The following is an 18,342-nucleotide window of genomic DNA, read 5'->3' as shown; positions in this document are numbered from 1 at the left end:
CTGCCATCACCCCCATATCCTCAATGAAAATTATATCCATTTTCCTCACTTTAGTTCTCTATAGCCTTCCTGCAACTCACTTACAAAATTCATTAAAACTCATCATGTCTCACTACCTCCCTTCCTTTTTTATATTAGCTACAACCTGGACCACTTAAGAACATTACGAAACAGATTACTGTCTGAGTTACATTTCAAAACATTTATTCTTAAGTTTTTTATAACTTTCTTCCATTAAACTTTATTTCTTGCACAATGGACACCTCTACTCATACTCCCTTCAACTTAACCAAAAATCTCTCTCTCAAATGGACTGTTTAATTCTCACCACATTCTTCAAAACAACTTTATCCCCACCCCCCCCCACCCCCCACTCTTTCTTCCCCCTCTCTCTGCATACGCTCACACATTGGCATGGTATTAAACCCTCCAAACCTATGACCATTCCAGCAGAACTATGTGCCCTGGCCATTGTGTATTCAGCAGAATAACAGCAATCTCCTGTTTGCATGAAAACTACATCAGGATGCCACAACTTCCAAACCACTTCTCTGTTTGAGAGCCACATGTGCATCGCTAACTGTCCCTTTACCCTGGGCTGGTACCACCTGAATTCATCTCTTCTCACAATCTGAATATTCCAATATCCCTAAATCCTTTACTGCAACTTCCACACGTAGCCTATGTGCACTCACTTGGCCCTTCTACACCATGTACCCTTTTTAGTTGCCCTTCCTATTCCCACGCCCTCTCTCCACCATCATATAGCCTCTTCCTCCACTTTTTTATTCCAAGCTGCCAAACGTCTCTTACTGACCAAAGCTCAGTTACACAGCTCTACCAACTCTGATAACCATATGAGGACCTCCATCTTGTTCCCCTTCTACATCCTAGAGCCTAAGCTCCTACCTCTACACAACACCTCTCCTGTCTGAGTGGGAAAGGCAAAACTATTCTCCTCCCTTCCACCAGTTCATCTTTCTACACTTTTGCCCCCTCTGCAACATACCCTGCCAAAATGATGCTGATTCCCATTACGTTTTACCATATACCACTGACACATTCGGTTCATTCAGTTAATGGCCCTCATTAAGACTGTATTCTATTAACAATATCCCTTGATATTTATTTCTCAGTCAATTAGCTTTTATCACTCAACTTCTACTAATGAACTTATAAGGCCAAGCATAACACGATGAATAAGTATAAACAGATAAAATAAAATAAAATAAAAAGAAGTCATGTAAATGTTGATAAAATAGGAGATATAATATGCACATACTGAGTGGGGTTAAAATGCTAGAAAAAATTAAAAAAAAGATAATAGTAAGACCACTGAAGTAAGTAAATACTAAGTACATACTAAGATACCTTCTGAACCTCTCCACAGTGGTACACTCCTGAACAAAAAACTAGGAAACGGTATTAAAACTTTGAATGAGAATAGTTATGGCTACCCAATAGCATGTTTCATGGGAGGAAGTATGTTAGCTTCCAGGAAACGTTAACCTTCTTCATTACTTTATATTCAGCACAACCACAGAACTTTAGAGTGGGTTCCATAACGTATTAGATATTTATGGGAATCAACTTCATTAGTGGGGTTGTTTAGGGTGAGAGTGATGGATAATGGCGGACAGTTAAAAAAGTGCTGGCTGTTTCCAAATAATGTAGATTTGATTATTTAACTATTTACAGCTAGATGATGTTGGACAAACCAATAAAAATATTACTGAAGTTTTCTTGTAGATATATGTGATGACTGACTATGTCATTGGCAAAGTGTAGTAGGAGATCTTCAGCATAAAGCAATATGTTAATATTGTATAGGTCTTGTGGAAGGAGTTTATAAACAGAGAGGCGAGGACAGGGCCTAGAAGAAGACATCAAGGTTTCCAGAGGTGAAGTGTGAAACTGAGGCTAGAGATTTGCTGACTTTAACTTGAAAATGTCTATGAAGTAGGTAGATTGGAAATCAGATGAAGCAGTTTGTGCTGCAGTGAAAGGAAGGCAGCTGTGTTCGACATTATCTATAGGAAAATTCCTTTAAGATGAAAGGAGATAATGATCTTTCCTGTCCTCTCCTAATAATGGTAGGTTTTCTTCAGGAAACAGTATTGGGTTGCCTGCTTTTATCCATATCTGTTAACTCCATCTGTTGCTCCTTACCTAATATTAATGTGATCCTGTATGATGATGACCGGTCTTTGTGGCATTTATACAAGGCTTTATTGTTAATGTAAAAATCTTACCAGTAATAATTCACATATAATAGAATAAAAATGCTGGAAACTCTCACTGAGATAACGAAAAAAAAACAAACAAAGACAAAGCCAAAAATAATGTGGGGACAAAGACCTAAAAATAGGGACAGATTTTAAATATTGCTCTTATAAACTTAGAAAGTTGTTAGAATAAATGTTTTTTGTGTTAGCATGCGTTTTTCTGAAGGACGTGAAGTCTGAAACTCAAATTTCTGTCGTTATTTAGTGACTTCAATCCTCAAAGATTTGCCGGAAAGCCACAAATTTTATTGGAAGCAGACCAAACATATGAGGCAAAAATCTGGACAGTTTAGAGGTATATGTGGTGTATCTGTCTACTTGCTCAGCATGTACCAGTTTTTATATAGAAAAAACATTGTGAAAATTAAGGGAGAGGATTATGGAACATTTTGGAGCAATTAAGAAGAAAGATTTTTTTAAGCACTCTATATAAGCATAGTGAGTCTTTCAAGGGTTTCAAATTATTTATTTTTAGTGCAGTCGATCTTGCAGGTATACAAGAAAGGGAAAGAAGCAGGGATGATTACTTGGAATACTTAGAATTTAAGTGGCAAGTTGTTTTGAATTCTGCTGCAGGCTTTGGATTAAATACATCCATTAACTGTAAGTATCATTTAAAATGCCTAAGAGTGCAGCAGATATCAGTCACATAGCATGGCAATATCCAATAGTATTTCTTTACTTTAGTATTTGGGCGGCCACGGTGGTGCAGCGGTTAGCATTGTCACCTCACAGCAAGAGGTTCTCCGGTTCGATTCTTGGCTGGGATGCCTTCTGTGCAGAGTCAGCATGTCCTCCCTGTGGTCATGTGGGTTTCCTCCGGGTGCTCCGGTTTCCTCCCACATCCCAAAGACATGCTGTAGGTGGATTGGACACTCTAAATTGGCCCTAGGTGTGAATGTGTGCATGTGTGTGCCTTCTGTGAAAGGTTGGGCGTCGGGCTGGCAACTCGACACTGTAAAACTCCACTGTCAATCGTGAGCGGACAGATGATCTGCTGTGGCGACCCCTAACCGGGGAAAGCCGAAAGAATTATAAGAATAAGAAAGATTTCTTTATTTTAGTATTTAAACATTGTTAGAGTGTACTTTTAGCCTGAAGAAGTCTCAGCCCTATTGGTATTGCTACAGATGAAAGCACTTGCTGGTTGTTTACAACAAAGCTAATTTATTGGGATTTAAAGCATCCTCCTTTTTCATTCATGTTCCATCTTATTTCAGATTATGTTTCCTTGGAATAATGTTCACATCTTCATTTCCTCTCTTATTTCCAAACTGTTACATTTAAAATAATGCCCTTGCCTATCCAGATAATATAATTTCTAAGCTTGCAAATCAATATTTCACTCATTTATGCTTTTCTGTTTTTCACTTGAGCAGTCCAGAATATTGCTTGCAGCACCAGTAATGCTTTCTCATGCAATAATAACAAAATACAGAACTTTATTCCTCCATTCCTATAGGAATTTAGGCATTTCAGCATTTCCTAAAGAAAAGTGCAGCTGTTCTTGAAGGTGAGAGGTCCGTGTTATTTGCACCTTGTCAGAGACTAGCTGACTTCATGTTGTCAAGCACCAAAGCTTTGCTATACGTAAAATGGCTGTTGTATGTGTAAAAGCATAGAAAACACAAACAGGCACTTCAATGGATCCACACCATAAGCTCCATAGCTTTCAAAGAAATCAGGTCGACCAATGTCTGAATACACTCAATTTATTGACAAAAAGTAGAAAGTTAAGCACTTTCATCTTACCAACCGTATAGAGACTTCATCAGAACTAAAATGACACACACCTAACCTATCTTTTATAATCATACAAATCACACATTAATTAAACAATTGTCATTAATTAAATAATTAAATATTTAAGTGAATGATTAAGTGAATATTTGCATCCCATCCATCAGCAAAGAAACATATATTCCTTACAACTAATACCAAAAGCATTCCTAAAAAAAATTATGTTAAATCTAAGGCTCTCTTCTTCAAAATTGGGGCCAAGGAAATACACTCATTAATACCTGGTGGCATATTTGAACATAATTTTGTAATCCAAAAAAATTCTCTTAGCTCTAAACAGAGCTCTCACCACCCACCTCTAGGGTTTAATAGAACTTGTTGCAAGATGCCAAATTTAAATCTAGTAAATTCCTGACACTGTAAAGTGTGTTTATACAATGAATTATTAATGTTCCCTTTAGATATTGCCTTATACTGGTTGATCTGATTTCTTTGAAAGGTATGTAGCTTATGGTGTGGATCCATCGAAGTGCCTGTTTGTGTTTTTTATGAGTTTTGTTCTCTGGCACTTTTATCTGCATTTTATTTGTTTTATTAGCATGTGCAAAAGCACACAATTGTATGGTCGCTGTTGTATTAATTCAGATATCTTGTATCCATATATCTTATGGTCGCTGTTGTATTAATTCAGATATCTTGTATCCATATATCTTATGGTTGCCATTGTATTGATTCAGATATCTTGTATCCATATATCTTATGGTTGCCATTGTATTAATTCAGATATCTTGTATCCATATATCTTATGGTCGCTGTTGTATTAATTCAGATATCTTGTATCCATATATCTTATGGTCGCTGTTGTATTAATTCAGATATCTTGTATCCATATATCTTATGGTCGCTGTTGTATTAATTCAGATATCTTGTATCCATATATCTTATGGTTGCCATTGTATTAATTCAGATATCTTGTATCCATATATCTTATGGTCGCTGTTGTATTAATTCAGATATCTTGTATCCATATATCTTATGGTCGCTGTTGTATTAATTCAGATATCTTGTATCCATATATCTTATGGTCGCTGTTGTATTAATTCAGATATCTTGTATCCATATATCTTATGGTCGCTGTTGTATTAATTCAGATATCTTGTATCCATATATCTTATGGTCGCTGTTGTATTAATTCAGATATCTTGTATCCATATATCTTATGGTTGCCATTGTATTAATTCAGATATCTTGTATCCATATATCTTATGGTCGCTGTTGTATTAATTCAGATATCTTGTATCCATATATCTTATGGTCGCTGTTGTATTAATTCAGATATCTTGTATCCATATATCTTATGGTCGCTGTTGTATTAATTCAGATATCTTGTATCCATATATCTTATGGTCGCTGTTGTATTAATTCAGATATCTTGTATCCATATATCTTATGGTCGCTGTTGTATTAATTCAGATATCTTGTATCCATATATCTTATGGTTGCCATTGTATTAATTCAGATATCTTGTATCCATATATCTTATGGTCGCTGTTGTATTAATTCAGATATCTTGTATCCATATATCTTATGGTCGCTGTTGTATTAATTCAGATATCTTGTATCCATATATCTTATGGTCGCTGTTGTATTAATTCAGATATCTTGTATCCATATATCTTATGGTCGCTGTTGTATTAATTCAGATATCTTGTATCCATATATCTTATGGTTGCCATTGTATTAATTCAGATATCTTGTATCCATATATCTTATGGTCGCTGTTGTATTAATTCAGATATCTTGTATCCACATATCTTATGGTCGCTGTTGTATTAATTCAGATATCTTGTATCCATATATCTTATGGTCGCTGTTGTATTAATTCAGATATCTTGTATCCATATATCTTATGGTCGCTGTTGTATTAATTCAGATATCTTGTATCCATATATCTTATGGTCGCTGTTGTATTAATTCAGATATCTTGTATCCACATATCTTATGGTCGCTGTTGTATTAATTCAGATATCTTGTATCCATATATCTTATGGTCGCTGTTGTATTAATTCAGATATCTTGTATCCATATATCTTATGGTCGCTGTTGTATTAATTCAGATATCTTGTATCCATATATCTTATGGTCGCTGTTGTATTAATTCAGATATCTTGTATCCATATATCTTATGGTTGCCATTGTATTAATTCAGATATCTTGTATCCATATATCTTATGGTCGCTGTTGTATTAATTCAGATATCTTGTATCCATATATCTTATGGTCGCTGTTGTATTAATTCAGATATCTTGTATCCATATATCTTATGGTCGCTGTTGTATTAATTCAGATATCTTGTATCCATATATCTTATGGTTGCCATTGTATTAATTCAGATATCTTGTATCCATATATCTTATGGTCGCTGTTGTATTAATTCAGATATCTTGTATCCATATATCTTATGGTCGCTGTTGTATTAATTCAGATATCTTGTATCCATATATCTTATGGTTGCCATTGTATTAATTCAGATATCTTGTATCCATATATCTTATGGTCGCTGTTGTATTAATTCAGATATCTTGTATCCATATATCTTATGGTCGCTGTTGTATTAATTCAGATATCTTGTATCCACATATCTTATGGTCGCTGTTGTATTAATTCAGATATCTTGTATCCATATATCTTATGGTCGCTGTTGTATTAATTCAGATATCTTGTATCCACATATCTTATGGTCGCTGTTGTATTAATTCAGATATCTTGTATCCATATATCTTATGGTCGCTGTTGTATTAATTCAGATATCTTGTATCCATATATCTTATGGTCGCTGTTGTATTAATTCAGATATCTTGTATCCATATATCTTATGGTCGCTGTTGTATTAATTCAGATATCTTGTATCCATATATCTTATGGTCGCTGTTGTATTAATTCAGATATCTTGTATCCATATATCTTATGGTCGCTGTTGTATTAATTCAGATATCTTGTATCCATATATCTTATGGTCGCTGTTGTATTAATTCAGATATCTTGTATCCACATATCTTATGGTCGCTGTTGTATTAATTCAGATATCTTGTATCCATATATCTTATGGTCGCTGTTGTATTAATTCAGATATCTTGTATCCACATATCTTATGGTCGCTGTTGTATTAATTCAGATATCTTGTATCCATATATCTTATGGTCGCTGTTGTATTAATTCAGATATCTTGTATCCACATATCTTATGGTCGCTGTTGTATTAATTCAGATATCTTGTATCCATATATCTTATGGTCGCTGTTGTATTAATTCAGATATCTTGTATCCATATATCTTATGGTCGCTGTTGTATTAATTCAGATATCTTGTATCCATATATCTTATGGTCGCTGTTGTATTAATTCAGATATCTTGTATCCATATATCTTGTGCATCGTATCTAACTGCAGCTAAAAAAAGACATTTAGGCCAGCCAGTGTAGCTGCCCTTTGGGGTGGACATGATGTTTTTTCAGGTAGAGAACTATTTTACATATCCAGAATATATCTGCAATGAGTCAATATAAAAATCATATATACATTCCTCCAGAAAAATGATCCTTTTGGTCTCTAGGGTTAAGTCATCCCCACCAATACAGACTCGTATGAAATTACATATATGGTAGGAAAATTGAACTATAAGTTTGCCTTAACACCTAAAATAACCAAGCTCAGGCGATCACTGTGACATATTCTTCTGAGAATTGTGCTAGAAAAGTTGAAACTTTTTCATAGGCATAGTCATTTACAGCAGACATATACATATGCTGTTCTTCTGTCTAAGAAAAGCTCATTAAATATCAACATCATATTTTGGCATTCTGTTGTGACATTAGAGCTAAAATATAACTTATTTCGGTACTTACGTATTATCGCAACCAGATTTACGAAGACCCACACTTTCTACTGTTTTCAAGAAACCATGTCTGTAACCCTATCAAGGGTGTGTAAACTCTGTAAGTGTTACTGTGTCACATAATTTTTCACAGGGGAAGAGGAATAACTGCTGAAATCCTCTTCCCTGGGTACATCCCCTGCAGACCTCTACACCTGACTGCCACAAGTCATGAAAGTCACCACTTTCGCAGCAAGACAAGGAATTGGGAACATGCCTCGTTGAGACAAACTGACCCACTTCATTTTAAAATCTCCTTTGGCAGGTATGTTAGCAGTTGTCACACAACCCTGTTACAGGCCGGCCTCTGACAAGGCACATTCATTCACTTTTAAGTCACACTTACTGATTTAACATTTTAGTTCTGTTTGCGGTGATAAGTCACTCTGTGACTTTTTCTTCTGTAATGAAATGTAGTTGTGTATGACACGGCAGTTGCTACATGTTGTGCTGGATTTCAATAACAGTTAATCCCATTCCTTAAAATGAACCCCATGCACTAGAAACAGTCAGGATCGTTAATGAGGAATGCAAGCTTTGTGCAGCGGTCTGCCAGTACGGACTTCACAGAGAACATGAGGGGCGCCATGGAGGAGTACAAATATCCACCGTCTTTCCTCCGGCTGCCCTCATGCTCACTGTGACCAAGAAGTGTTTAGTTTGTCAATACACCACTTTTCAGGTTAACATTCCCGCTTTCACAGTAACATAACAAATTAGGTGTCTTCGCAAATCTGGTTGCGATAATACGTAAGTACCCTTATTTCTCAGAAAAAAATGGTATTTTCTAATATTTGAAATATTAAAGCAAAAATGTACTTTGGAAAAGTAGATTGAAAGCCACACTTCTGAAATGCTGATGATTGCCTTTAGTTTTATGAGCTCATGCAGTAGATTATATGTGATTCAGCATGAGTGTGCCTTGACTAGAAAAAAACCTATACGAAGACTTGGTGTAATTTGAGAAGCAGGTGGCAGCCAAGATGCTGTTAACTGTTAATGAACATCATTTGTATTAAACACTTTATTCCCTCAGAGGACATGCCAGTGATTGTAGAGGCCCTGTTCATCTCTGTTCTCGATTATTGTAATGCCCTTTATCTATGATTTTCAAAAACTGAGCTTGACAGGTTGATGCATGTACAGAATTTAGAAGTGAGGCTACTTAATGGGTTCTCAAAGTATAGACTCTTCATAGCTATTGTCTATTTTCTGTAATGGCTTCCCTTTGAGCAGAGAATCCCTTTCAAGATTCTTGCAATACTGATTAAGAACCTGTATGACCAGGTTGTCATCTATTTAAAGATTTTACTGTCTTATTGGTCTTCATGGGCATTCGATTTGTGTAGCTCTGGGCTGGGTTTTATTAGGCTCCTCCCATTAGTTATCCAACATGTAGAATTCACTGCCACAACAGTTTTGTGACTTTAATCCTGAGAATATTTTAGGTGTCATAAATCCCACCTCTTCCAGAGAGCATTTTAGGAGTCCCTCCCTGTTAATGTGATGTGATGTTTTATGTGCTACTATTTATTAATTTTGTGATGTGCCTAGTTTTACAGACAAAGTTTGACTGACTGCCTGCCTAACTGATTGATTGAAATTTCCCAGTATAGTCCTTGAAAGTTTCATGAGAGTATGGAACATGTTTTGAGATTCAGCCTTGTATATGTGGAGGGAGCAAAATGATTAGGGCACAATGGGTGACAAAAAAGAATAATAAAATAGCCAGAACTCAGAATTAGGTGAACAGCCTTCCTGAAAATGGTCGGGTCTAAATGGCTTCAATATGTATCAGATAATTAAAAATAAAATTAATAAAACTTTAAAATATTCAATATGGAAGCACATGAGAAAAGATTTTAAAGTAATGTTTTATTAACTTGTCCCTTAGAATATCAGCTGAGTTGGCAGACGTTGAAAACCTATGAACATTATTAGAATTTGAAGACATTATAGGCATGCTGGCTAAATATCTGTTTCTTTCATGGTGTGACTGAAACTAGATAGCTCATGCAACATAATTATTACCCAAAGTTTCTGAAATATCACCATCTTAATGCAGATAGTAGGAGAGAGGAGACAAATGGAATTTCTGCAGCCAGTTTGCTTACATACAACATGACATAGGTGAAAGACATGAAAGATCTCCGGGTAAACACAGAAACAATGTTATGATGTGGTCCAGCAGGAAGAATTTATTTTCTAAATTTAGAAACACTTCCACAGAGCATGTTTCATTACCTCTGTGAAGCCTAGAGTAGTAATGCATTTAAGTAGTTGAATGACATGGCAGCTGTAATAGAATAAATAATCATTTAAAATTGCATTTCAGGACTTGCATGATGTAACAAGAAAATGATTTACCAGAAATAAGCTGTAACTAAATTATATAGTATGACATATTAAAATGGATCTGAGATAATATGGCTTAATGGTTACAAAACTGGCTTGTTGATGGGTAGGTTACAGGATAAAACAACATTAGTCCTCAGTTCTGGTATGCATCTGGCATAAAGTCCATTTCATACCAACACTACAGTCAACCTCATGCACATGAACAAAACCTGCAGGAGGGACCCCTGAAAATGTTCTCTTGTAGGGCTAAACATTAATTTCTAGTATAAATATTTGCGTGATGCTAAGTATACACAATAAATTGTTTCAATCAAGAACAGCTACATTAGTGGCATGTTTCTAAAAAGTGAACAAAGACAGGTGTTTCATACTACCTCTGCTTCAGTGATTTGGCTACAAATCAGGATGTCACAGCCCCTAAATCCCATAGCAGAAAAATGCATGCATACTGACCCAATGGGCTTGCGGGCTCGGTGGAAGTCCTTCAGAATTCTTTCCACATCATTGTTGAGCTTGCAGTCTTTGCCATCATTGTTGTAAGAAGACCTAAGGAAAAAACAAAGGTAGGGTAATGGCACTGAGCATACAGGCACACCTATGCACGCAGTAAGTGATTAAATCAAGGTAAGGGGTGCAGTGCACAAACCATCAAGCTGCAAACCTGGAGATTTGTCTCTACATACACATGGATATACAAAGATGCTGACAAATCATGAATAGTTTGCATGAGTGTTGCACCTATCCTCCCATACCCCTTCTCCATGTGTCACAAGCACTCACAGACCTTTTGAGTGATCCACACAGTACCAGTGTCTCTGGCATTGTGTTCCCTTGCCCATTAACTCTCTCCATGAAATAAAACTGTTTTTTACACTGAAATATCACCCTTGTCATCACTTCACCTTCTTTACTCTTCAGCTGACTTGCCCTTAAGAGATGTATATTGAAATTGTACCCCCCATTTTATAACTGTTCACAGTCTGCTCTCTAACCATCTAGTCTCTATTCCCTTGCAAGGCCACTGCACCTAGATATGGACCTCCATGCGTGGCTTTACCGCTGCCCATATAATGAGAAGATGACCTAAGTATCTGTTTAATTCTGCCCTGTAGCTACACCCTCCTCTCACAGTAGTTTCTTACCTTTTGCCATGAGCTGTCATATTGTATTGCGTGATTCACATTAGGGGGTACATTATAACTACATATCTCCAGCCTCCTCAGGCCTCCAAGGATCACCCCTCAAAGCATATATCTTTATTGTATCCTCACGTTATAATGCATGAAGTGCCCTGCCATTGTCTGCATTTAATCACAGATACCTGCTGTGCACCCACCCAGCAAGCTGCATCCAGTCTCACTGAAAACTAGCCCCTTCATGTGTGCCACTAGCACCACTGAGCAGGCTGATCTTTGTCTACAATGACAATGTGCTACATAACAGAAATATGTTTAATATGATGTGTGCCAGCACTAAACACTGCACTACTCAGCTAATTACCTCTGCCAGTGAGCTACCTCTGTATATGTGCACATTTTAAAGTACAGGGGAAGCACAAGATATCCTTAGTCTGTCCATATGCCATGGATAGCATCTTTGAATCTGCAGCTCCCCCTCCCCTTGTTCTGTCATTACCTTTATCATTTCCAGATATATCTCAACCTCTCTGCTGCTTTACTCTGTACCACTTTGTTCAGAAATGCGGTGGAGTGTTACACTATCTTCTCTGTTAAATAGTGTTTGGTTAAGTCAGTCTTAGTCATTCCTTTTCCATTTGCTTCCCCTGCTACCGTCCTGTATTTCCTGAACACTGTTGTACTGTTTTAGACACCAGTCTAGTGAACCTGAATCTTAGTCCTACTCTCCCCTCACTTCTGTCATCATCTAGGTACATTCTTAGCACTCTTTGGTCTTTCTGCACACTCCATATTCATCTCTGGTTTTGGTGACTCCACTGCAGAGTTTATACTAGCATACTGAAGTCCTCAAGTACCTGGTAACTGTAATTGCTTATTCATGTCTATGTGACTGCAGCTGACTGTGCCTTGCCAGACTCGATATAGTTTATGTTAGCACCAAGTGTGCTTTACCTGTATAAATGTGATCAGATCAATGTAACTATTTTGCATTATATCACCACTGTATCATTCATGCTGATTATACAGTCTTATATTTTTGTTTTTCCATCTATGTTGCTTTCAAAACTTCTTTCACCTTTTAGTGTAACTTAAGCAACACTTGTAAAGTTCTTCTCCTAGGGTGCTCATTGTAAATGGGTACAGTCCTGTAATTGTAATATACTTAACAAAGCACAGCGTATAATACATAAATAAATGAATGAATAAATAAGTAAAGTGCCCCTGTTTCTGTCTATAATGTCCATAACTGTACACATGGTAGCAGATGGGGCCTTAACAGTGCATCGCACTATCTCATAAGCCACCTATGCAGCTGAAGGGTCATTGCCTAGCAGTGCTGTGGTGCTTGCATTAACTTGGGGAACCTATGCCAGCTTCCCATTACCTAGCAGTGCTGTGGTGCTTGCATTAACTTGGGGAACCTATGCCAGCTTCCCATTGCCTAGCAGTGCTGTGGTGCTTGCATTAACTTGGGGAATTGCAACTCTACATTCTCTTCTTCTCCATTCTCCCAGGGGTTGCTCTACCCCTACTGAGCATGCATGTTATGCCTATATTCCACTAACTGAAGGGCATGATCATGTATTTTTTCACATTAAACATCAGCCTTCTCCCATCCGTCAGCCTGTAACATCAGGTCTTGTTGTGGTTTAGCACCACCCACCTATTCCTTAATTATGACAACAGTAGTGGTGTCATCAGCAGACAAATGTAATCTTACTTTTCATCTCCAACATAATATCTAAAGAAAAAAAAACATCTCTGCCAAACTGTGACACATTATTTTATGCACATTTATGTGACAGTGCTTTATGAAAAGTATTTTCCAAACCTAAGTTTAAAAAGCAAAATGATAAAATTATTTTTATAATCACTCATACTAAGTGACTGGCAACATATGTCCCCAGGCTCTGTCTCCATTGGATTCATGGATATTCCAAGGCTGTTGAATCTTATGACCACTCATTTACATCTTTCCAGTACCCTACCTCAGGCCACAGCTCCTTTTCCAGGAGGACTATACCAGCCAATCCTGCAATAAATTTGTGGACACTTGTCCAGTCATCCACGTTATTCTTAAGGGAAGATAGTGAGCTGTAATTTGTGGATACTTGTCCAGTCATCCACGTTACTCTTTAAGGAAGATAGTGAGCTGCAATTTCTGGACACCTGTCCAGTCATTCACGTTATTCTTAAAAGAAGATAGTGAGTTGCAACTTGTGGACCCTTGTCCAGTCATCCAAGTTATTCTTAAAGGAAGATAGTGAGCTGCAATTTGTGGACACTTGTCCAGTCATCCACATTATTCTTACAGGAAGATAGTGAGCTGCAATTTGTGGACACTTGCCCAGTCATCCACATTATTCTTAAAGGAAGATAGTGAGCTGCAATTTGTGGACACTTGTCCAGTCATCCACATTATTCTTAAAGGAAGAGAGTGAGCTGCAATTTGTGGACACTTGTCCAGTCATCCACGTTATTCTTAAAGGAAGATAGTGAGCTGCAATTTGTGGACACTTGTCCAGTCATCCACATTATTCTTAAAGGAAGATAGTGAGCTGCACTTTGTGGACACTTGTCCAATCATCCACATTATTCTTAAAGGAAGAGAGTGAGCTGCAACTTGTGGACACTTGTCCAGTCATCCACGTTATTCTTAAAGGAAGATAGTGAGCTGCAATATGTGGACACTTGTCCAATCATCCACATTATTCTTAAAGGAAGATAGTGAGCCACACTGCTTAACATGCAGGGAAAGTTTATTTCAGAGGTTTAGGAGGTGCTGGTTTATCGACTTGTACTTTCACCATGTTTTGTTTATCTGTTGCTGAAGATTTAGGTCACTGGTTTTATTACTGGTGGATCCACTCGACTTATGGAGATACAGGAAGTTCAGGACAACCAGTTTTAATGATTTGGTTAGCCATCTGAAATCTCTCTTCAAATGTCTGTAAGACACTGAATAAAAGGATAGAAATTCCAGCCTCTCTTGATAGCACAGGGACTTTAGGTTTGTGATCCTTTTTAGTTAAGAACCTTTAGTTTTTTTCTAATTATTTGATATGTTTAGTGAGATACATTCTGAAGGGGGTGTTACACTTAATAATTTGTCTGATCAATGCTGAATATAAGGGAGTGATTACTTCTTTAGACCCTGATGATATTCCTTTGACAATTAAGTGTGCTAGATAGAAGGATTTCCTGACAACCGTCATCAAGTAATGGTCAAAAGAAAGTGAACCATCAACCCAAGTTCTTAGGTAGCTGGCTACATATTTGTTTTGTAGGGTTTACTATCATAAGCTGGAAAGGCAATTGATCAAATGTCAGTTAAACAAAAGTACAGTTTCAAAGTTGCACAATGCTGAACTGGAATACTGCAAACTCATAATAACGAAAGTAAAGCATGGTTCATTATTATGAGTTTGGCATTGTGAATGGAGATCTCAGTACAGTGGGGATCAGGGAATGTACCCTCTTCCTCACTGTAGTGCAATCTCGGAGGTATATATAATTTGCAGGAGGTGGGGAGGGCACAGCCCCCTCTACATGGGGGGTGCAGGGGGAGGCTTGTTCCCCTGCAAAAACATAACAGGATGTACAGATTTTTGAAACTGGAAGTCTGGTATGTTGAATGTTGATCATTGTGTTTATGACGTTTGACATTTAGGGTAAATGTTTTTGTTTTCGAGATTTTATTTCAGCCTTTTCATTAAAAATTATTTTGCCTTCAACGTTATGATAGTAAACCATTTTGTAGTTGTGTGTTGTCTATACAGTTTGATTAAGAGAGGGATTGCCTACTAAAAGTAGTGATACTACATTTTTTAGCATTTAGTCTGAGCCCATTTTTAGTACACCAAGAGTTTAGTATGGAAAGTTTATTCTGGAGAGTTTGGATGTCATAGGGTGACTTCACAACAATCCCTAATTTGCAATCATCTGCAGACTTTGGTAGCCAAAAGGTCTTAGATCTTTGCATGGAGAACTAAGAAGCAAATGCCAAAAAGGAGAGGTCCCAGCACCAAGCCTCGAGAGACACTGCTGGTCACCTTCATACTTTATGTTGAGGCACCTTCAACTGGCTTTGTGTGAGATCTGTCCTCCAGTCAGTTTGCTATCCATCTTACCATATATGGGTTTATTTTTAAAGTACGGAGCTCATGAGTGACACCATCATGAGGAATGGTGTTGAAGGTCTTGGCCAGGTCAAGATACACCATGTGTGCCATATAGCTGCTGTCTACAGCCTCCATAACCCTTTCAAAGAAGTCTACCAGATTCAATAGAAAGGATCTATACTTGTCTTTATTCCTATTTTCTAAAAACAAATTTTAATTTTGCCTGCTAGGTGAGCTACCTGAAGATTTAAGGAAATTATGTAAGCATATTGGCCAGTTCATTCTCTTCTTCCTATGTATGTTCATTGTGAATTTCTTAATGACAACAGTACAAAATATATTACTTGTGTATCACAAAAATTATTCAGGCGCTGGATTATTTTTATAGCTATCTTTGCTGGTGGTGAAGTGCATTTTCCAAAGTTTGCTAAACCACCACATATCCAAACATATGCATCAATCTCCTGGGAATGTCACTGCCGATTTAAGTGGCTATACTGCTTGTTAACTTCACAGTCTGGAGACTGTAGAAGTGATTTTATGTTATCAAATGATGTGAATATTAGCATCATTACTTGAACAGAGATGGAGACTCTCTTGAACTCTAACAACAAATGTGTGTTCCAGTACTGACTAAGCAAGTAACATCACACTACAGTGTTTTGTTTTTTTTTTTTGTTTTTTTAAGGATCACATATTTATTGTGTGTTAGGATAGAGTCTGTATGGTATTAGTTTCATTGCCTTGCACCCACTGACTACTAGGCTGGACTTGTAGGTTTATCAGAAATTACTAGGCTAGCAGTCCTTGCGGGCCATTTTAAGCTTAGCCAGTTTCCCTTTTGGTGCTTGAATTAACCTTTTCCATTTGGTATTACATTGGTCTTAGCCATCCCCTAGTCAGTAATTATATATTAGGATGGCACAGTGATGTAGTGGTGTCATTGTCGCCTCACAGCAAGAGGTTCTCTGGTTCAATTCTCGGCTGGACTGCCTTCTGTGCACAGTCTGCATGGCCTCCCTGCATTCATATGGGTTTCCTCCAGGTGCTCCGATTTACTCCCACATTACAAAGACATGCATCTGGAGCATTTCTCTCCAGGCCTCTGCTGAAAATTGGTTTTGTTTCAAGTCTGACTTTCCCGGTTAACAAATGTTAAATAAATAAATTACTCCTGCTGAGAATAAATGGGATCATGCTATATATAATTTCACTGGACCCATGCATGGGATAAATTATTTAGGAGCTGCCTCTGTCCATTAGTAGCACAGGGACCTGTCCTGGGGTAAATGTTCTATTTCCCATCCATAGATCCAAATTGTATTTGAATATGGACAGGGATGAGCTTTATTTTACGTGGATGGGGAGTCTGTTCCAGGGCATTGGTATCCTCTGTGAGATATACCAGTCCCTCCAAACTGCTATGTTGTTCCTGCAGAAGATGTTTACATCCCTAGAACAAGTATTTCTGATGCTGTTTGACTTGCTAATGTGCAATAAATCCATCAGTATTAGGTTGGAGGATGCCTTGTATGCCAGACACAGGTCCCCTCTTAACAGTCTGTAGCATACTGACTATAGTAACACATCTTTGAGTCGGTCCATTTAGAACATATTGTTTAGGCCTTGTATCCTTTTTAGTAAGGTATCTCTGTGGGTGTTCCAGTTGTTGCATGTGTCTGGACAGATACATGCCAAAGGGGGATTATACTTAATTGCCCTAATGAAGGCTAAGTAAAGGGGACAATGACATCCCTAGATCTAGATACAATCCCTTTGTTTATAAGCTGTGGAATACAGAAGGACTTTTTTATGACAGTGGACACATGTTGGCCAAAAGTTAGATTACTGTCCACATAAGTTTCCAAATCCCAAGCAACTGGGTCAACTCTCAGGGGCATATTGTCAATTTGGTAGTTCCCTGGAATAGATGACTTCCCAAAGAATATGATAATGCATTTTTTGGCATTTAGTTTCAGTCCATGATTTTTGTGCCATGTATTTATTTATTTGGGGAAAACCTTCTAGCAGGAAGGCTAAGTCATTTTGGGATTCAGTGACTGCTCCTAGCTTGCAGTCATCTTTACCCTTTGTTATTATTCAAAGAAGTAGATCCAAGTAGGAGAGGTCCAAGCACAGAATGCTGGGGGATTCCACTGGTGACTGGTCTCTTTGTGGAGGTAACTGGCCCACTTTTGATTTCCTACAGCCTGTTTGTGAGCCAGTTGGTAATCCAGGAGGTAACACTGGTGTTTATTCCCAGTTTATTTAACTTTTCTACTATGCCTAAGTGAGGGATTTTGTCAAAAAACTGCAGCTAGATTGTGGTACGAGATGTATACCAATTTGCCTTCATCCATTGCTTTGGTGACCTTTTCAAAAATGTCCATCACATTGAGTATGCTTGACCTGACCTTGACAAATCCAAAAGGAGACAGTTCCACTGTTTGGAGGTTCTCTATGTTCTTATTGATTAGTTCCATGGCAGACTTATGGATCTGTAATTGACTGAGTCTGTAGAAGGTCCTCTCTTATGCAGAGGAATGACTGTAGCTGTTCTCCATTTGCTTGGTACAAAACCTGCATGGAGGCTGAGGATGAACTGTGTTGCTAGGAGCTTGGCTAAGTCATGCTACCTAAGATGCAGCCATGGATACTGTCAGGATCCATTGATGCTGTATTTCTAGCTTTTGATAGCACTTTTAAGACTTGGTCTTCTGTGATCACTGCAGGGGAACCAGTTTCAGGTGTATCTTGAGGGACAGAC

At 37.6% G+C, this 18,342-nt stretch overlaps 1 protein-coding gene across 2 annotated transcripts in view; it reads right to left on the bottom strand.

Annotated features, from left to right (window-relative positions):
• LOC122811272 (ES1 protein, mitochondrial-like) overlaps window positions 1–18,342 on the bottom strand; it is a 151,197-nt gene that overhangs the window by 22,955 nt on the left and 109,900 nt on the right. For both annotated transcript variants that reach the window (XM_044083004.1, XM_044083003.1), the window contains exon 5: window positions 10,769–10,861. In XM_044083004.1, the coding sequence (XP_043938939.1) occupies window positions 10,769–10,861 (93 nt within the window). The remainder of the gene's footprint in view (window positions 1–10,768; window positions 10,862–18,342) is intronic.

This window comes from Protopterus annectens, chromosome 9.part0 (assembly GCF_019279795.1).
Source record: "Protopterus annectens isolate FY-2018-M chromosome 9.part0, PAN1.0, whole genome shotgun sequence".
NCBI lineage: Eukaryota > Metazoa > Chordata > Ceratodontiformes > Protopteridae > Protopterus > Protopterus annectens.
The sequence above is the reverse complement of the archived record's forward strand: the minus strand, read 5'-3'. Positions and strand labels throughout refer to the sequence as shown.